Here is a 21,225-nt window from a genome sequence, read left to right on the forward strand (position 1 = left end):
GGGAAACTGGTAATGTATATCGAAATATCGGAAATGTGTTTAAAAATCATATCACCGTTATTGAAAAAAATTATATCGCGATACATATTGATATTGAATTATTGTCCAGCCCTAATGTCGAGAAGACACTGCATCCTACGCTGTGAGAGTAAATTTGTTTTATCACATCTTATAATTACCACAAACTTGTTAACACTTGACACTAGGGTTGGGCCGATAGACGATCCCATCTTCCATCCCCGAATGTTAGCGGGAAATGACGTTTTTAAAATTTCAGACAACACTACTATGTGGTATATTCAAAATCTTCTGAAGCCTTAAGGCAAAGTATATTTCAGTTTTTGAGTCTGCGTACTGTGCACTTGACGCAAATTTCGTCACAAAATTAGTATGCGTGTACTGTAAGCGCACCACGCAACCTACTTTGGCCCTGTCCCAAATGGAACACTTCATGTGCACTTGCGGTCTTACGGACTTACAATGGCCGCCTCGTGCGCCGGTGCTCACAAGTGCCCCCTTTGCGGCCGCTATGCGCCCTTGATCCGCTCAGCAGCAGACTTCTACCCAACAGTCATAGCGGCATTACGCCACGAAAATGCGGACTCGGAGGAAGACCACGAGGGTTTAGGGTGCGATTTGGGACAGGGCCTTTGTACACACAGGTCGCACATGCGCATTGACTTGGTTTTGCACTAACCAGTTGTTCCATTAGGTGGCAACAGTGGCCCGGGCTTTGTTTTACTGTAGAAAACGAAACTAAAGAGATGGAACAACAACAGCAAAATAGTGGAGAATGCAAGAACCACAGATGCACACATTGACAAGCGCTTGTGTGAGGAGGTTATGAGAGAACCGCAACTTTAGTTTAGTTTAAAAGAGTACACATTTTTATCGGTCATAACTTCTGGAGAAAAATACAGCAGACGCTGGACAAAGATTAAGCTTTTTAGAGCACGTGTCGACTGCCTGCATTTGTGCACGCTATCAATTTGAGTATGCTTTGAAAGGCTACGTGTTCAACTGTACACATCCGCAAGCGTATGCGCACAAAAACGAAGTATATTTTGGGCTTTAAGGTGTGGTCACATTTACCAATATTTGGCAGATTTTTCAGGCAATATGCAATCATCTGAATAGGAATCCATGCGATCTAGAATTTCATGTGAGGAACGTTAAAAGGCGAAATATTTCCCGACACAATTTTTGCTTTGGATTCAAGCTTGTTAATTTGAATATGCAAATTTGCTAGGTTTACCAATAAAAAGCCTTAGCCCTAAGTAAATGCTGCTTCTTGTTGATTGTGATAATGGATAATTGACGCTCTTTGCCTGCAAAATTTCTCAAATTTTTGCTAATTTGACTATGACTTTGTGACGACAAATACCTACATTTAAGTTTTTGACTTCATTAACTGTAACAGTATGTAAGAGCTTATGTAAATGATGAGAGAAAGAAATAGAGACAGCAAAAAAACTAAATGGAATAAATGTGTAGAAATGTAAAGTGATTAAATGCAAGACATTTTTAGCTGCTTTTCTTACATGAAAAAAAAACATTTTGAGATACTTTTTTTTTTACATATTCGTCAAAATGTGTAAAGTCGTCTTCTGCTGAACACAAAATAAAGTTAGTCATACATGTTTGGAATAGCATGAGAGTTAGTAGATTATGATGGCAGAGTAATATTTTTTAGGTGGACTATCCATTTAAGCATTTCTAAATCTTTATGAATCATTAAGTTCCTTTCAATTCCCATTCCTAATTCTTTAGTAGCACAAATCTAGAGCGGTTGTGATGGAATAATACACATTTGAGTTAAAATTCTCCATATCTTCATGCATGCTTTTGTTGGCAAGGAGGCCTCAGGATCAAACCATAGTGCAAAGTGGGATTCTGAGAGCGTAATGGGATCTATTGCTTACATACTGTGAGTTCCGCCTGTGAACTTGCCATCACCATGGAGACTCTTTTTATCTGCTTGCCGTCTACGTGAACGATTGGTTAAGCCTTCAGGAGATCTCATTGGTTGTGTTGGGCTTTGTACTTGAGATGACTCCTTCAAAGGAGCCCTCAAGCATTTTCCAACCTTCTGCTATTAAACCCCTTGCTAGGATCTGCATTTGACCTAACAAGCCACACGAAACCAGCCCTCACCCATTATCTCAGGAACCATCAGAAATATGTTGTACTCTCATTGGGGGACCCATGGGCACTTCTCCAAAAACGTGCCATTGAGAAAAATGGCCACATCCTCTTATTGTTTGCCTGGACTTGTTCCATCTCTTGATCAAGCCTACATTTCCGCTGAGTAATGACTATCTCCATTCAGGCTAAATGGCAGGTCATAAGAGCTCTGTCAGAGCGTTCTTCAACCGTGGAAGAGGATCACGTCCTTCACAGCCGCTCAGTGTGCTCTCATGTCTTTTGAGGCCCAATCCCAACATCTTTTTAGGGCTTAAAGGCTCTTCCTTCCAGACACAAACAACCCAGATTTATGAAATGGATGGAACATGCCTAGAGGCTTGTTTGTGTCTCAAGTCAATCAGCTTTTAGTCAAATAATCATCCAGTATGATCATCTATACATTATCTCAATGTTGTTCTGTTGTGAAGTGTGTCCTATTTAGACAAATTTGGACAGATGCAATGACATTCTGTTTCCCATCAAGCAATACCAGTGCAACAGTGTAAGCCTTGGCAATGAGCAAATGCAATAGCTTGGTGAGATTTAAATTAATAAAATAACACCGAAACAAACAAGTCTGTTACTGCGCCTCACATACTTTAATGCTATTATCCTATTTTACGCTGAACCACCCTCTTGAGGTTGAAAAGTGCACAGTTTAGCAAGTCTCATGAGGTTTTGTGGAATTTGTTTGTGACAACATGGTTTGCTCATTTGCTTTAACAGGGAAACTCTAACAGAGGAACATGAAGCACAATGATAGATTTATTCTCAGGTATTTCCAAACCAGAATTAAAGAAAAGAAACACTCGATAGTCAGCTGACTTCAAAGACAGGATCCTAACAGAGATGGAACCTCTTTTTTTTTTCTATATAACTGATTTAGCACGTAAATAGTGCAATGCGCAAACAAATATAGGGTAAAATAGTCAGTTGTTTATCCTTTTTTAATGAATTAATTTTAATTATTTAAGTAGCATTGATTAAATTTAACTATATTTTAAAATATTACTGTTTTTCTTTGTTTTTGATGCCATGCTTGTTGCTTTTATTTGTTTGTTTATTTAAAAAGGAAAAATATGCGGTTTGCTTATTTTGAAACCATTATTGATAATGTTAGTGTATAAAATGTTATAGTTTTATTCACATATTTGTATGTGAATAAATGAACAATAAGCATTAATAAAAACATCAAGACATCAAGAAAAACAGTAACATATTCTAACATATAAAACTCATTTTTAACTTATTTCAAAATACTTGTATTAAAGGAATAGTTCACCTTCAGTTGCTGGTCCACATTGATTTGCATAGTGTTTTTTTTTTCCACACTATGGAAGTCAATGAGGACCAGCAACAGAAGGTGAACTATCCCTTTAAGTAGTCAGTTATTTGAGTACAACACTCGATTATTTCATCACCATTATTTCATAATTTAACTCTCCACAGCAGAAACTTGCCAATTACAGTGGGTACGGAAAGTATTCAGACCCCCTTCAATTTTTCACTCTTTGTTACATTAATGAGGAAAAAAAAATTAACTTAAATGATTTTAGCAAATGGCTGCAATATAACAAAGAGTGAAAAATTTAAGGGGGTCTGAATACTTTCCGTACCCACTGTATATTGCACTTCATATTTTCTGTGCTTGTTGCATCATTCTCTCTTTCTGCCTGAATTTTTTTGTTATGCTAGCAACCCACCAATCCCTCGTGATGTCAGCTCTCTTGAGGCCTGAACTCATTCAGATTCAGAACTCAAGCAGTCTTTTCTCTCCCACCCAGTGCTGTTCTTTTCACCCATCCTGCTTGGCAACAGAATGTTTCAGCATCTGTTATCGTGGCTCAAAAACTCTGGCGTCAGATCTGTTTTTAGTGACACAGTGTTCCTCGCCACAGATTACTCAGATAGAGTAGGAGTAGACCTTTCTCCCAGATTTGAGGAGAAAGCCGGTGTTTCGTCCTACAGTAGGTCAAGAACTGAGGCGCTGTGATGTAATGATGTCTATGAGTCACTTCCTGCATGTCTTTTTTGGTCGTCTCATCACAATCACAAGTGAAAGTCTGAAGGAAACAGAAGGAGGGAAAGTTCTTGGCAAGCATTTGCAGTGGCAGCTAGATCGGATTGTTCTGGCTCCTTTGAGGAAGACAAAAATGTACATGGATGTTGATATGGTGCACTTGCTTCCGATTGGTGCGTCATTTTCTCTATATAGAACAATTGACTAGTTCATTTTTGGATAATGCAAATGGTTTTCTCACCCTTATGCCACTCCAAACCAAGCTGGTTAGCATGAATCCAGTTCAGTGAAACCAAAAACCATTGGTACTGCATGTAATCGAACTTGGTGATGTTGGTGACTTGTGTGAATGGGATTTGAGATTTTTATTTATTTATTTTTTTGGATGAAAACTTACAACTACAAAAGTGCAAAAAGTTGAGTAAAAATTATCAGAAAATTGGGGTGTATGATAGAAATTTGTGTATTTTTATATGTGATTTTGTTTTTCAGAATGACATTTTGGAATGTAACGAACAATATGCAATTATTTTTTAATTAGGAAAGTACCATATAAATAAGTATTTGGAAGCTTGTTTCCACCATTGGATAAAGTAATTATCTCACAGTTCTGATAATTATAACTCACAATTGCAAGATAAACTTGCGGAGTCTAAATTGGGATATATAAACAATATTTTTATATATTGCAAATGCAAGAAAAAATCTAAATTATGAAGTAAAAAGTCACAAATACATTTTTTTTTTAATCAGTGGCAGAAAAAAAAAATTGTGAGAGGTAAACTCAGAATTGCAAGAAAGAAAGTCATGATTCTGCAGCAGTCTCACAATCCTTTGACTTTATGCCTAAACCTTTTGCAGCAAGCTTAAAATGACTGAAATGTATGTAACTTTTCTTTTGTTTGTTTTGCAGCTAATGTTGTTAATAATGTGGCTATGTAATACCTCTTGTTCTTGTGGCATTGGAAAAAAAAACACAAAACCCCAAATTTTTCCAGTAGGAAGGTTGATTTACATCTTTTGATGTGGACACACCATTGCGCCTCAATGCTGCTGTTTCCCACACTTGTTTCCAACACAAACACACTCCCTTCCCCCTTCACCTCATGTCTCGTGCCCTGGAGCCCAACCAAATGTAACCTCACATCTGGAGTTCTTGTTTAGCCAGGCCTGTCTGGGGTTAAACATAATCGACCGTAGATGACCCAGTCTGGAGTTACTCCTGCAGAATCTGCTCAATCTCTGGCAGGATTACATTTCAAGCATGTTTTGGAATGTTTTAATGTGTGCTATATATGCTAATCGAGGCTACAAAGTTTGTTCAAAAAGCCACGTTGCATATCCTGCATATTGTTTGTTATATTGCAGTGTCAGACTACTTCAGGCTACTTCCAGCTAGTCAAGCATTCTCCATGTGAATCCCTCATTGTTTGGAGCACTTCACTCTGGGTAATGTAACACTTAAACCAAGGAGTTAACGAAATTGCTTTCTTTGGCAACACTGAGCAAAACCTGAGCCAGAGAAGTGTGCAAGGCCCCATTACCTACCTGGCTAATGAATCTCCACACAATGCCAAGAGCTAGCTCGTCATATGACTTTCTGTGAAACAACATGCCTTTAAGTTAATTGGAGGGTGCGGCTGGAAGTGGGAAAATGAAGAAGTGGGGCAAACGGGTCTTGAGCGATAAGATGTTTGTTGGCAAAGCTACTGAACACTTCAGATGTGGGGAAATGTTTTAATAAGCTCCTTCAGCAAGTGCAAGCCACTGTCGAATTGTTTGATGAACATTTAGCAACTTATGTTTAGCACTGACTTTAAGTACAATGTAGTCTAACAATGTCATGTTTAGTTTTATTTGAGTGAAGCAGCACAATATAAACTACCATTTAAAAGTTTGGGGTCAAGATTCAGAAAGGATGCATTAAATAGATTTAAAAAAACAGTAAATATATTTATATTGTTACAAAAGATTTCTATTTAATATAAATAAATGTTGTTCAAAGAATCCAGGAAAAAAGTATCTCACTTTCCACAAAAATATCAAGCAGCACAAATGCTGAGTTCTTTCATGAAACTCTAGATGGCGCAGGCTGATGGGTTCTTAACGTAGCTGATTATATTCACAGCATTAAACGACTTGGCACAAGTTGATTGGTTCATGTTGCATACGCAACTTACTGCTTTACATTTAAATGGCTGGTTCGCATCCATTCAAGCATTTTGCAGCGCACCTTCAGCGTTCTTCTGAAACCCTCCACCTTCCCCAGCTCCACCTGTATAGATCTGCTACTGGTTATTTTATATGCTATTTGTGCAGCAGCAGTATGTCTTAAATACTCACAGCACCGTATCGCCAACTACAGCAATAACCAACAGCAGCCGCAATCCAGCAGCAGCAGCGTAGCAGATCTATTCCGCCTAGACCAAATACATTAACATTGTCATATCCATTATCCATGATAAAATCTTCCAAGAGTTGTTGTGATTGAACTGTTTTTAACATTGATCATAATGAGAAATGTTTCTTGAGCAGCAAATCAGCATATTAGAATGAATTCTGTAGGATCATGGACACTGAAGACTGGAGTAATGATGCTGAAAATTCAACTTTGCATCACAGGAACAAATTACATTTTAAAATATTTTTAAATGGAAAACAATTATTTTAAATTGCAATATTTCGCAATATTACAGTTTTTAATGTATTTTTGATCAAATTAATAAAGCCTGGGAGAGCATAAGAAACTATTTCAATGTCAAACACATTAAAAAACTTAGCGACCCCAAACGTTTGAACGATGCATTGTTTTCAGATTTAACTTTTATATAATTATATAAAGGATTAATTTGTCATCGCACATACAGTATCCTCAGAAAACTATTTAATGCGTACAAATCATTAATTCATTTACATTTTTTTTTCCTTGCAGCTGTGTTGAGGTAGAAGAGCACCATGCTGTGGACATTGACGTTTACCACTGTCCCAACTGTGACGTCCACCATGGACCCTCTCTGAGTATGTATCCACTTTTTGTACTGTTAGAATCTATTGATTCACCCTTACCACTGTATTTATATGAAGTTCTGCAGACTTTTCTGTGCCCTGTCAGGAATTCTATTTATCAGACTAATTATCAGATGGAGACAGGAACTGGTTTAAGAGGTTTCACAGTATGTCTAGTCAGCTGAACTGTTGTGATCAACAAGCAGTGGTGTGCAACAGATGTTATGGACTTGTGGTAGTCTAGTAATAACTGCTGTATTGTTCTGAGGCCAGACGTATTGAATTCTTTCTGCCTGATTTTACAGTGAAGAAGCGAAGGAACTGGCACAGACACGACTACACGGAGCCAGATGATGGCAGTAAGCCAGTGCAGGCTGGCACCTCTGTGTTTGTGCGGGAGCTGCAGGCCAGGACCTTCCCCAGGTACGTGTGCCAGCTGTGGGAAACCAACACCATCATGACAAAGCACTCCAGCGCTTGATGCCACACGATGCATATGGGCACAGCTTATATTCTCTGAAAACCAGTGTTTATTGTGGCATTTTCTAGAAATCTCTGTTTAGTGTAGAGTCAGGTCTTCAGTTAAACAAAATATTAGCTCTTTGAAGCTTCACAAAGAATGCAAAAGAACTATAAAAGAAAAAATGTAGAGAATAAACAATTCTTGTCTGAGTAGTTCATACTTCTTGTTGTTCAAATCTGCTCTCTAATCAGTAATTCTCCTGTGTTTTAATCTGCAGTGGAGATGAGATCTTGCAGCAAATGTATGGCAGTCAGGTCACCCAGAGATATCTGGAAAGGCATGGCTTCCGCTATCCCATCGCTGTACACAAAATGGAAGGGCTCGGCCTTCGTTTACCTCCGCCGGATTTCTCCGTCAAGGATGTTGAGCGCTATGTCGGTAAGGAGGGAGAGATGGATCATCCTTTTCACCCCGTTTCTTTCACCTTTACCCATTGTGCTCTACATTATAGCCATTGAGCAGCAGTGCTTCATGGGTTTAAATATTAATTCCATTAAGAGTTGTCTTCATGTAATGGAGTTGCATTACAGTCCAGCCACTGCAGAGATAAGACATTAATCTTAGGTGAGTCAGATGGGTCTAACCTTTTAGCAAACATTAATCAACCCGTAATGAAATAAGATAAAAGTGGTGTTCCTTACAACAGCCTAGCAGGCCTCATCCCATTGAGAGTCTGGTCCTTACAGTGTCCGCTTACATAGCCGCTACATCTTCCCCACTGAGCTTTGTCCGTAAAGTTTAGGTTACAGCTCACTCCTCTACCTCTCACATTTGAGTGTATAATGTATTGTTATCATGATACACGCGGCGATCAGCTGCTCCATTTGGGTCCTGAGGGGGAGCCTGCAGCCCACTGGGAATGAAGTGTGATTATATTGCACTTACAGTGAGGTGACAAAAGGTTTGCTATTGCCACACCTTCTGGTGACCATGTGACACTTTTCAGGCCACTACTAATGTATTTAGCCATTTAAGCTAGCTGCCTGCTTAGTGTTTTTTTCACTGATTTTCAAAAGTTAGCCTTGTTTCCCTCAAGTTCATACCGACACGATTAACTGGTAGGGATTTTGGACTATCGTCTCTGTCGTGGTTACACGCTGACGTGACATTGCTGTGCTACGTGGTCACGAAAACTTATCGTTGACATGCATTTCTAAGCATTGCGGTTTTAAAAACAAGTGATTTTAAGCCTTTGAAATGCAATCAACAGCGAAAGAGAACTTATTTTGCTATATGCGCACTGTCTGAGAGACTGTTTCTGAGTGCTGTCAGAGAGGTGCGCACACGTGAAGACGGTGCTCGTAGAGCGCGATAGTATTGAATGTTATTTTTGTCGCTTTATAAGTCTTGAACGGTTAAATACACACACCCTTGTGTCAAAATGCCTGTCTTTTGCAAGTATCCTCATAAACACAGTAGGTCTTAAGTGAAAGCAAACAGCTAAGAAAACACGTGTAACAGTATATTGGAGCCGGGTAGCTCTTAAAGTGACAGCAGTCTAATATTCCTGCTGTCTGTCATTCTTGTTAATCAGACAACAAAATATGAAGAATATGCAGTGTTTTTAGACATTTGATTACTTTATACAATGTATGTAGCATGTCTTATTTTTTTGTTCTACTGTAGTTTTTTTGTACTATTGCTTTTCTTAGTTTAGTTTCTTATTCTTATTTAATCACTGACTGTATACTTGTCTTCAGTGAGCTTGAGTTTTGTTTTGTTTTTAATTTAGGCTTCATTAGAATTTATTAATACTTTTGTGATATTGACACTGGTGACAAGAATTATGAAATTTCTATGATATCAAACATTTTGTTATCATAATGACCTTATTTAAAGCAAAAATAGCTATATCATGATATATATAACATTACTGTGAAATAAAATTACTCATATCGTGTAGGGATGTTCATTTCAGTTAATTTTCCCGACCGACAACCATTACTTGTTATTCGAACATTAACCGTTAACTGATAAGATTAGAATAATAAATTAGTATTAAATAAAAATAGAACGGATGAGTGTCTGTGACCCATTAAAATACAAACAATTTTTTTTCACGGGTTTATTTTAACGTGCAGCAGCAGCATACAGAACAACAGAGCAACAGAACCTGGATTCACACATCGTCAAATTATCACACACCTGCAGCGCTTCTGAGAACAGAGAATAATAAGAATAAACAAATAAAAAGAATAAAATAAATAGGCCTACATTCAATATTTTTCAATTAATAATTAACATTAAGATGACAAAACTCCTACAAAAATCCTTTTGTCTTTTTTTTCGTCAGACATAAAAATAAATAGCAGGCCTACCTCAGTGCACAATGTGTCTAGGTTTTATACAAAATTTTTAAAAAAGTAGCCTAAAATGTTGACGTGCTGTGCGATAGTCTGGAGTAGAGCTCTGTGCGGAACTGTTTCATAATACCGCTCCCGCTGAATTTCTGACCATTACCGCCTGCTCCTGCAACGTGTGTGTTCCGCTCTCGCGATTTTTGTGGCCGCTCCCGCAAACATTCTTATATTTTTTTATAATTTTCGCGCTATCAATATGCAGGTATTGAAATCGCTTTTGAATGCGCACTCGATGTTCGCTTTCACTTTCGATTTTGCGTTTACACGCTACTTAAAAGGGTCATATGATGTTGTTAAAAAGAACATTATTTTGTGTATTTGGTGTAATGAAATGTGTTTATGTGGTTTAAGGTTAAAAAAACACATTATTTTCCACATACTGTACATTATTGTTTCTCCTCTATGCCCCGCCTTTCTGAAACGCGTCGATTTTTACAAAGCTCATCGGTCTGAAAAGCGAGGTGTGCTGTGATTGGCCAGCTATCCAGTGCGTTATGATTGGCCGAATACCTCAAGCATGTGACGGAAATGTTACCCCCCTACCATACTGTGATGCCCTGTCAGGCCGGAGCGACGATTCAAAAACATGAAAACCCGTTATAAACGAGGCATTTGTTGCATCCAGTGGGAAAAATTGAAATCACATCATATGACCCCTTTAAAAAAAATACCTTTTAAACCATTTAAACTGGTAGTATTAAGTGGTCAATTTTTTTTACTTTCGGTTAACGGTTAAACGGTTAATATGAACATCCCTAATATCGTGATATAGGATTTTGGTCATATCGCCCATGCCTACCAAATAATATGATTTGTATTGTGTGACCCAACATAACCTCTTTCTTCATAACCTCTTAATCCCTCATTTTCTCTGTAAACATTTAGCACATTGCTAATGTTAGTACAAAATGCTAATTGTTGACATTTTTGCTCTAATTTTCGTAAAAACATGCTGATTTGCTGGTAAAATTAGCTACTGAGATGCATGAGTGAGTCTGAAGATATGCCCACCAAAAAAACAAAAATGTTGTACATCAGTTGAATTGCTTGATGAATGTTAAAGTTAACTGCAGTGACGATATGTCTGGAGCTTGCACTAAAAGCTCTAGCTTTCATCCTTAATGCACTTCTGACTGCTAACTGCAGGCTAGCTGCCCGGCTAATTCAGTTACTTCAATGGGCAGCTTGCCTGCATGGCTCCCCAGCCAGCAAAATCGAACATTGTGGCTTTTTTCCACATTGCCATTTTCTTATAATGACAAACCGCACTCTCCACCTGCTTTTGTGAAAGCCACTTTTGTCCCACGCTTCATTGGAAATGTGCTTTTGAGATAATAAAAGACATTTTATGTCTCCAGAACTATTAAAATGTTTGTTGTTACTGGATAAAAGGAGTACTTAATAGAATAAATACTTTAATTTATGCACGTATAAACACATATTACAGTCTTGGAGCTTGGATTTTTAAATCAAACCCATATTTGTTGTAGGCACCACTGCGGATTTGAATCCATAAAGGATCCAATAGAGATTTTTATTGGCAGTGTTGCAAGTCATGTTGATGTACCTGATCCCAGAACAGCAATAAATGATCTCTTTATGGTCTTCTTTGTTGGATGAGTCTGGTTCTGGCTAGGTACACTAGGGTGCCGTTTGTGTACACAAGCACCAGCTGTCCTGCTTTGTGTTTGAGGCTTTTCCCAGCAGCTTTCTGATGGGTTTTGATGTTCTTCCTGCCAGTTGTCTCTCACAGTTATAAACATCAGCTAATGTCTTGTAAAGAAACATTCTGAGGAAAGATGGCCCTGGGAAACTTTTTAGTGCCAAAAGGCAGTCTTTCTTTCATTTAAAATATGCTTTATTGCCATTTAATGATGTTGATTATTGCAATTTGTCCCTGTTGAGTTTGTTTTTGGTAATGATATTTGTTTTGTGTTTCTGTTCCTTTGATGCCCACACATACACATCACTCAACTTGCTCCTTTTGCTTACAGGAGGCGACAAAGTGATTGATGTCATCGATGTGGCCAGGCAAGCAGACAGCAAGATGAAACTGAGTGCATTTGTGATGTATTACTACAGCCCTCAGCGGCCCAAAGTCCTCAACGTCATCAGTCTGGAGTTTTCAGACACCAGGTTAGTATTGTTTGAAAGTGATGTTGAACACAAAGGTGTTTTTTTTTCTGGGTGCAGATGATAACTTTAATGTCTTGTGCTCAGGATGTCAGAGCTGGTGGTGGTTCCTGATATTGCTCAGAAGATGTCTTGGGTGGAGAACTACTGGCCTGATGACTCTTACTTTCCCAAGCCCTTTGTGCAGAAGTACTGCTTAATGGGCGTGAAGGACAGTTATACCGACTTCCATATTGATTTTGGGGGCACATCTGTGTGGTACCATGTCCTGTGGGTAAGTTCACATGATGAACGTTTGAACTTTCTATTCATTAGAGAATCTTGACAAAAAAGTATAATGGTTTCCACAAAATTAAGCTGTACAGCTGTTTTCAAAATAAGGAATGCCTGCTGAAAATTCAGCATTGCCTTCACATGAATAAATTACATTTTAAAATGTATATCAAAATAGAAACCAGTTATTGTAAATTGTAATAATTTTGAACATTATTACACTTTTTACAGTATATTTGATCAAATAAATGCAGCCTTAAAAATCCTCTGACCCCAAACTTTTGAACGATACTGTACCTTATTGTTTGTTTCAAAAAAACATTTGCTGAATTATTTGATACCAACTAGAAAATAGGGATAATAAATGACTTCTTAACTCTCTTATCTCCAGGGGGAGAAGATTTTTTACTTGATAAAGCCGACCTCAGCCAACCTTGCACTATATGAGGAGTGGAGCTCGTCTCCAAGTCAGAGTGAAGTGTTCTTCGGGGAGAAAGTGGACAAGTGCTACAAGTGTGTCGTGCGGCAGGGAACAACTCTTCTGATCCCGACAGGTTAGTACGTTATTTTATTTTATTTTAATAATAAATATTTAATTTAATTTAAAAAATAATTATTTAATTATATATTGATGATATTAAATGCTGATAAAAATAGCATTCTTATAAAATGAAGTGTTTTAAAATAAATTATATTTGTATTATGTATTATGATGAGATTGTAAAAGCAAATGACAATGATCCATTCTATTTCCGATGGACAAAATCAAGTCACACCCTACATTTTTCTTCATGTTCAAGAAGTTGTTCCACTCTATATATGTCACAACAGGGAAGAAAATATGATTACAACTTCAGCTTCATGCTGACTTCAAGCCAACCTGGCATAGCAACAGGCTTAACCAATGGTGTGAGTTTGGGGCGGGGCTACTGTTTAAGTGAAATTCTGCTTAAAAACAGTCATTATTTTATTTGCTAGTAATGCAAAAATGTCACACTTCACCTTGGAGGAGAAAAAGGAAGTATTATGTTTATCTCAGGACTTTTTACTGACACACGGATGTTGGCGCAAGAGGAACCGTAGAAGAACTGGTATTCCACTTATTGTGGAGCAGCTGTCTATAATGGCGGTTCCACAGGAAGGCCAGGGCTGATTTGTGCTCTTCGTTTCAGGTTCAGACGTAACAGGAATGAGCAGAAACAATTACCACCCAGAATGCCACATGAATCTTAGCAATGTGTTATCCAATCTGGTGCCAATGGTTCATTAGTGAAGCTCAATAGCCTTTTTGAGTTACAGTACTCATCCAAGAGTATATCGTCATCATGGCTTCATATCATATATGAGGTCATATAATAGGATATTTGTGGGTGGTATCATAAATCTAAATGTGTTTTATGAACCCCCACACTCAAAATGAGCAGGTCAGGATGCGTGGTCTTAAATTAATCTGGTTCCCAGCTGTGTTGATGGCACTAGCAGACCGGTTTAAGACTGTGAGACCCTACACGTCCCCCGCTGTGAGACAGACTTCAAAAGTCCTTCAAAACCTACGGTATGAAAGTTGCTCTGAATCTAACGTATATTTATGCATTCCACCCTTTGCATGTGGCCTATATGTTTGAGTGTAGACAGGAAGTCGTGGATGTAGTTGACAGACTGGTTGTTTGGTGGGCTCTGCAGTGGTTGTGAAACACTCTGGGGGTTTGATTCAGCTCAGCAGGTCTCAGTTAGCCGTAGAATCGCCCACCCAGCAAACACATGTCAAATTTTGGTTGCCATTATGTCTAAAGTCCTGTGCATTTATACAGTTAGTTGAACAAGCATGTTTGGAGGTGTTGGAGTGACATTTCTATGAACTCGAAATCTGAATTGTCCAAAACCTTTCAGTGGATTTTGTAAAATCTCACTGGGTCCAGCTTTGCTTTACAGCGGATATGAATGGCTCACTGTCTGCTAAGGGACAGCTGCAGTTCAGACCAGATGTCTGCATGTGTCTGCATCTGTCGGTCAGCTGTTGACACACTCTTGACCTCTCTTGCAGGATGGATCCATGCGGTTCTCACCTCTCAGGATTGCATGGCTTTCGGAGGAAACTTCCTCCACAACCTCAACATAGGCATGCAGCTCAGGTGAGTGAGCACTTTCATTTTTTTAAGATCTCATTAAATTTAGAAATTAAGTGCTGTGGCTTTTAATAAGTCTGTTAGCTTTGAGTGCGTCTCTAAAGGTTAACCAATTACATTTTAGCAGATATACATGTTTTCTTTCCTCATACTTATTTTTCTCCAAAGGAATTCCATAACAGCATAACATTATTATTATTATTATTATTATTATTATTATTATTATTATTATTATTACAAAAGTAACAGAGCAACAAAGCAAAAATAAAATGGGAAAAAATAAGTGTTAATAATAATAATAATGTTATGCTGTTAGGGAATTCTTTATAATAATAATAATAGTAGTAGTAGTAATAATATTAAGAGTAATTAGAGTAGTAATAATAATAACAAAACAGCAATAAAGCAAAAATAAAAGTGAAGAAAACGTTGTTGTTATCATTATAAAGGAGCAACAAAGCAGAAATGGATAATGTTTATTAATTATATTTTCTTCTGATAGGGACATTTTCTTTCTAGACAGAGATATATTGGAGAAAATTATTAATTATATATTTGTTAATTATAATAACAAAATGGCGACAGAAATATTTTTATTAAAAACAACAAAATAATAATGTATTAAGTACTGATGACTTAACTATACTGGTCACTTATTGGTTATAACTAACAAAAATAATAATAATAATAATTACAACAAAACATCAACAAAGCAAAAAATGAAAGAAAAAAATAACCACAACAAAATTAAATACTTAAATATTGATAGTTATCTTGTATGCATTGGCCACTTATCAGTTATAACTAAATAAACAATAATAAGGATAAAAACAACAGCAATAGCTAAAATAAAAGTAAAACAAAAGAAAGTAGTAATAATATAGCCAACCTTGGAAACCAAAACAGTGAACATTTGTCTTATCAAAGAAATGTTTTTGCTGTCTAGTGTTTTTTACATTTTTCCAAATAAGTGTATCATTTTCTGAGTTGTGTATATATTGTGGCTCAAGTGTAACTAATTCTGTCCTCATGTTAGGTGCTATGAGATGGAGCGGCGACTGAAGACTCCAGACCTCTTTAAGTTTCCTTATTTTGAGGCCATTTGTTGGTATGTAGCGAAGAATCTGCTGGAGACTCTCAAAGGTACGTCATCTTAAATCACTCAGCATGTCAATACAGAGCACTTAAATCACTGGCGTGCTGCCACTGCGTTCCCGGGTGTCCCTCCTAATCGACTGTCTATTGTCTGTCGTCAGAGTCCCGGGAAGATAACTGCCTGCCTCCAGAATACCTGATCAAGGGAGTGAAAGCTTTGATTACTGCACTGAGGAACTGGCTAAAGAGAGAGGTGAAGGAAATAGTGGCTTACCACACCAGAAACTGCATCAGATTAAATGCAAATTTAAAATTGACTCTAAAACCACCTGCAATCATCCCATTGTACATTGCAATCCCTGTTGGAATAATGAGGGCAAGGGGCGTCCCACAGGGGTCGGTATCTGGTGTCAGTGGTTCTGGATGGGAACCTGAGGTTTGCTCTGTGGCACAAATCCCTAATTGTCTGCCATGTGTGCTCATCTTCCGCAGGTCACAGAGCCAGCCAGCGAGGTCCCTGACCATATCAGACCCAACCATCTGATTAAAATGCTCACCAAGGAAATCCAGTACCTTGAGGTAAGCCAGACCGCTTGAAACATACTGAAACTTGCTTACTTGGACAGTAAAGTCTAAAAGAATAAATTTACAGTTTTTATGTTGTAGGTTAATTACTTTTTTAAAATAAAGTTTCTAAACTCAGCAACAACAGAACAATTAAATTAATTTATATTAAAAGCAACAAGAGCGCAAATGAAAAAAGATTGAAAAAATAAATCAATCAGGTTTATTATTATTATTATTTTATTTTGCTTTTATTTTAGTTCTGTTGCTGCTTTTATTATATGATAATAAGAATAATAAAATTGCTCATGCTCATTTCTCATATTTTTATGTTTAGATTATCTTTGCCATCAGCTAATATTCACATAAGGTTAATTTTTTTTAAATGCTACTAGTAATATTATTCAATATATCATATTCATTTTTCATGCCTAAATTCACTTGTAGTTTAAAATTACTGAATACATGACAAAATAGCATACAATTGTAACATCAGCAATTTATCAGTTAAAATAATCAGTGAAAATAGTTTACTAATTGAACAAAAATAAGTAAATAAATAAAAATAAATGTGAAAATTTCACAATGAAATGTCGTTTTTTTTTTGTTGTTGTTGTTATTATTTATTACATTTTAACAAATATAGCAAACCCAAGAAACCTAAAATATATAGTGTAAAATGGTCTTATGAATCAATTTTTGTAGTGTAGTCTTCTTAAGTGTTATGGTTCTTTGGAGATTAAAAAGTTCTCAATGCTACATTATAACTAATATTGTAGTTGTTGTATTTCACTCACAATGCTGTTTCAAACACCCTAGGATTATCAGAATGGGAATTGCGGAAGCAAGCTAATGAAATCTCAAGGAATCTCTGCGTGTCCTTCCACGAGGTCGGCACATGAGAGAGGTTCTCACGCACGCAGGACAGCCAGACGTCTTCGTGACCAGCACCATCATCACCATCATCACTCTCACAGCCCTAAAGCTCCCTCCAACCTCGACATCTTTGAGCAGCACACCCAGGAAGTCTTAAAAAGACTTGAAATGGGTCCTTATGAGGAGGTAAGTGGGATTATCGAATACCGTAAACGCCATTCAGGCTAATCTATAGAGAATCATCTAAAAAAACTATTGTCTTTTAGGATGCCTCTTTTAACCTGAAGGTCAACGGCAAGTTCAACAAGGTCTCCACGGCCTCAGCTGCAGTGGCAGAGCGGAGTTTGGACAACGACCTGCGTCTGGTGCTGTGCAATGGACGTATAATCAGGTAAACCGCATTAACCTATGAAGATTATCACACATTAGTCAGGAGCTGCAGGAAGTTTAGCATGAATCACTACATTACCAAATACAAATGACTCATGCAGGATTTGATGACAGTTAGTGTTAAATTTAGAAGGATTATGCAATGTAATAGTCATTTTAGCACTCTACTTGCAGTTGCAACGGTTGTTTTTTGGTTTATTTTGGTCATGTAATTTTGGGAACACATCCTTTTAAGTCCCCATCTGATTGTCCACGCAGAGATAACAGGCAGCATGTTGGAGAAAAAAGACCAAGGATAAAGGAAGACGAAAGCTCCAGAGATGTGAAGATGGATTCACTCAAGATTAAACTAGTACCTAAAGAGGAAGAACAGGAAGTGGACATCCAAATCAAAGAGGAGGATAAGCAGCATCATGTAGCCAGAGACATAAAGCCCTGCGCAGGTACAATCAAGTCTCAAATTCACTACAGTCAATGGATAATATACAAAAAACTAATTAAATTAAATATTTTTCAGTCAATATTGTGTGCAATATTTATTTATTTATTTATATATATATATTTTTATTTTAAGCAATTTTGTGTACTCTAGTCACTAGATATTAGCATTAAACCACATTGCTGCAGTTTGTGTTGCTTATTCTTTCATCTTGTGCATAAAATATAATTTAAAACTATTAGCTATTTTTTCCACAGATTTTAATAAGCAAGAGAGCTCAGATCTCAGGAACAGAGAATCAGTACTTTCAGACATCTCTTCAGACTCTGAATCAGATGCGGAGTACACTACACGGGTATGTTGCCATTTCCCCTCATGCACAGGAAGCGCATAGAGTCCTAGTTTAGGAATAATCCTCTCTTCCTATCCATGCAGAAAAATAACTGCTCTGAGGGAGAATCTGAAAGCTCTTCAGAGGAAGAGGAAGATGAAAAGATTAGGAGGAGTGGAGACGGTTGCTCCGGCTACACGACGGATACGCATCAATCCAAGCAAAACCTTGACCCTTTTGAAAAACGTCTTAAAAGGTAAGAGCCGATATGCTGGGGAACAATTTGGGGTTGTGTGTGTGTTTGAAATGCACTGGTTTAAAGCTCAATCATGTTTGCAGTGAATCGGCTACCTCGCCAAGCACAGAAGAGGATGCTATCCAGGGAATGCTGTCTATGGCAGGACTTTTGTATTCTCACCCGTCAGAAGATCCCAGCAGTTCACAGGAATCCTGGTGGTCCCGAACCAACCATCCCTCCCCTGACTACAGTAAGAGTTCATGAGAGTTTTTAGTGCTAAACAGCACTTTTTTCCGATAAAATATTATTTTGATGAACCATTGCATGTGTTCTTTTACCATTCTCAGGTAGAAAGGAGGTTGCATCAGGAGAGGAGAACCAGGATTCAGACAGCAATTCATCACAGGTAAACCCAATCTTAATCTGGCTTACTTTACAGGGGAGATTGCATTTTTTTTTAATTGATTTTAAACTTAAATTGATACTGATTTTGCATTTATTCCAATGGCCAATGTTTGGGTTAAATCTTTTTTATTATTATCTTTAGGAGGGCTTTCGGGAGTGTGATTCAGAAGGAGAACGTCACACCAAACTCAAGCATATGATCCAGGAGCACAAGAACTTCATGGACAGCCAGGGCAGTGGCAGCAACAGCAGCAGTGAGGCGTGGAGCAGTCACACACACTCCCCAGCCCATGGGGAAAGCCCCACTTTGGGCTACCAATACTGTGAAACATCCCTATCGCCACCTCTGCACCCGTCCAAGAGACCTGCTTCAAATCCCCCACCAATCAGCAATCAGGCCACCAAAGGTACAGCATCACCATTTTCTCTACACATTAAATATTTGAGAACACAACCTGCACATTTCACTGTTAAGATATTAATCAATCTTGTTCATTTTGGTTTTGTATGTTTGTTTTTATTAATTTGTTTTTGCTTTTATTTACTTTTTGTTTTATATGCATTTTATTTTGTTTTCTTTACTTATTTGATTTTGTTTTCATTTTTTTGTTTTTGTTTGTTGTATTATTGTTTTAATTTTAATTTTTTATTTATTATTAATGTTTTATATTTTGTTTTTTATTTGGTTTTGTTTATTTTATTTTTGTTTAGATTTTTTTATATTTGTATTTGTCTTTATTTGTTACTTTGTTATCATTTGTTTCTGTTATGATTTTGTTTATTTATTTTTTTATTTATAAATAAATTGCATAAATTATTATAAAATTAAAAATGATAAAAATAATTATAAATGTTTTTTTTTTTTTTGCCTTTCTCTTTCTTGTAGGTAAACGTCCGAAGAAAGGTATGGCTACAGCGAAGCAGCGATTGGGCAAGATTCTCAAATTGAGCAGACACAAACCCTTCTTTGTGTAGTTCCAGTGATGGCACCCGCCGCTTGCAGAAGATTTGGGATGCTGAGCGTGCATGTTAAAGGTGACAGGGTGTAAAATGTGTTTGGTTGAACACACTGGCTCAAAAGCATGGTATTGGCTACCAATCAATCCAAAGCGGAGGAATCATGTGAATAACCGCTTCACTCAACATGGTTTCCTAGTTTTGCTAATATGCATCCAAAGAAACAAGGCGACTGAAAGGAAATAAGACTGAAAACATCACTTTTTAAGGCTTTCGGTTCTCAACGATGACATCCAAAATCAGGTTTACTCCACAAAAGTAAAGACTAGCATGCTGCCAGGCTGCTTCCCACCAACTAAAACACATCACTTTGAGGATGCGCATTTTAAGAAAGAGTGATGAACTGATTTCATAAAGGTGCTTGACTTTTTTTGGTCTTTTCATTTTGTGATTGCAACCAACTTTTCCTAGCAAATTCCTCCACTGAAGAAACATTGCATAACTGCCTCAAGACAAAATTCACCCAGGATGACGGCTTGAACTACCAGACAGTCAAAATGTTCTCACATTTTGAGAGAAATTAAAGAAAAAAAATTATTTTTGTCAACATTTGTATTCATCTTGTCATATTTTATATAGCTCGCTGAGGAGCGCTGGGTAGTTTAGCTATACTTGGTCCTCTGTTGCCACCTAGTGGGCATCCGGAGACTGACTTTAAATGGTGCTGGAAGGTATCATTCAAATGAGGCAAGAGACATTTTCCCTTAATTTATTCCTTTATCTTGGTGCTTGATTTTTATTTTCTATACTGTTATTAAATTACGTATTTATTACTGATGAAAGAGAACAATTTATTTCATTGAGGAGGTTTGCTGTTCTGTGGGGTCTTAAAGGGATAGTTCACCCAAAAATGAAAATTCTGTCATCATTTACTCACCCTCATGTCGTTTCAAACCTGTATGAGTTGCTTTCTTATGTTGAACATAAAAGAAGATATTTTGAAGATTGCTGGTAATCAAACAGTTGGTGGTTGCCATTGACTTCCATAGTAGGAAAAAAAAATACTATGGAAGTCAATGGCAACCACCAACTGTTTGATTACCAGCAATCTTCAAAATATCTTCTTTTGTGTTCAACATAAGAAAGCAACTCATACAGGTTTGGAACGACATGAGGGTGAGTAAATGATGACAGAATTTTCATTTTTGGGTGAACTATTCCTTTAAATATGATTCTGTTTTGAAACATGTTTAGATATTTGTTGCCATACAGCCAATTTGTGCAAAGGCTTAGCTGTTTTTCAAA

General features: G+C 37.3%; 1 protein-coding gene across 1 annotated transcript in view; it reads left to right on the forward strand.

Annotated features, from left to right (window-relative positions):
* The window catches only part of LOC107665704 (lysine-specific demethylase 7B), a 26,191-nt gene extending 5,340 nt beyond the window's left edge, over positions 1-20,851 (forward strand). The window contains exons 2-20 of the mRNA XM_016456698.1: positions 7,137-7,222; positions 7,516-7,633; positions 7,951-8,111; positions 12,088-12,229; positions 12,314-12,500; positions 12,891-13,053; positions 14,544-14,631; positions 15,662-15,768; positions 15,882-15,973; positions 16,213-16,299; positions 17,104-17,346; positions 17,427-17,551; positions 17,809-17,993; positions 18,247-18,344; positions 18,425-18,576; positions 18,660-18,808; positions 18,906-18,964; positions 19,106-19,370; positions 19,850-20,851. Coding sequence (XP_016312184.1) covers positions 7,137-7,222; positions 7,516-7,633; positions 7,951-8,111; positions 12,088-12,229; positions 12,314-12,500; positions 12,891-13,053; positions 14,544-14,631; positions 15,662-15,768; positions 15,882-15,973; positions 16,213-16,299; positions 17,104-17,346; positions 17,427-17,551; positions 17,809-17,993; positions 18,247-18,344; positions 18,425-18,576; positions 18,660-18,808; positions 18,906-18,964; positions 19,106-19,370; positions 19,850-19,938 — 2,596 coding nt within the window. The 3' untranslated portion in view covers positions 19,939-20,851. The remainder of the gene's footprint in view (positions 1-7,136; positions 7,223-7,515; positions 7,634-7,950; positions 8,112-12,087; positions 12,230-12,313; positions 12,501-12,890; positions 13,054-14,543; positions 14,632-15,661; positions 15,769-15,881; positions 15,974-16,212; positions 16,300-17,103; positions 17,347-17,426; positions 17,552-17,808; positions 17,994-18,246; positions 18,345-18,424; positions 18,577-18,659; positions 18,809-18,905; positions 18,965-19,105; positions 19,371-19,849) is intronic.
* Positions 20,852-21,225: the final 374 nt, after the last annotated feature.

The sequence above is a fragment of the Sinocyclocheilus anshuiensis genome, unplaced genomic scaffold (assembly GCF_001515605.1).
Source record: "Sinocyclocheilus anshuiensis isolate Anshui unplaced genomic scaffold, SAMN03320099.WGS_v1.1 scaffold840, whole genome shotgun sequence".
Taxonomy (NCBI): Eukaryota; Metazoa; Chordata; class Actinopteri; order Cypriniformes; family Cyprinidae; genus Sinocyclocheilus; species Sinocyclocheilus anshuiensis.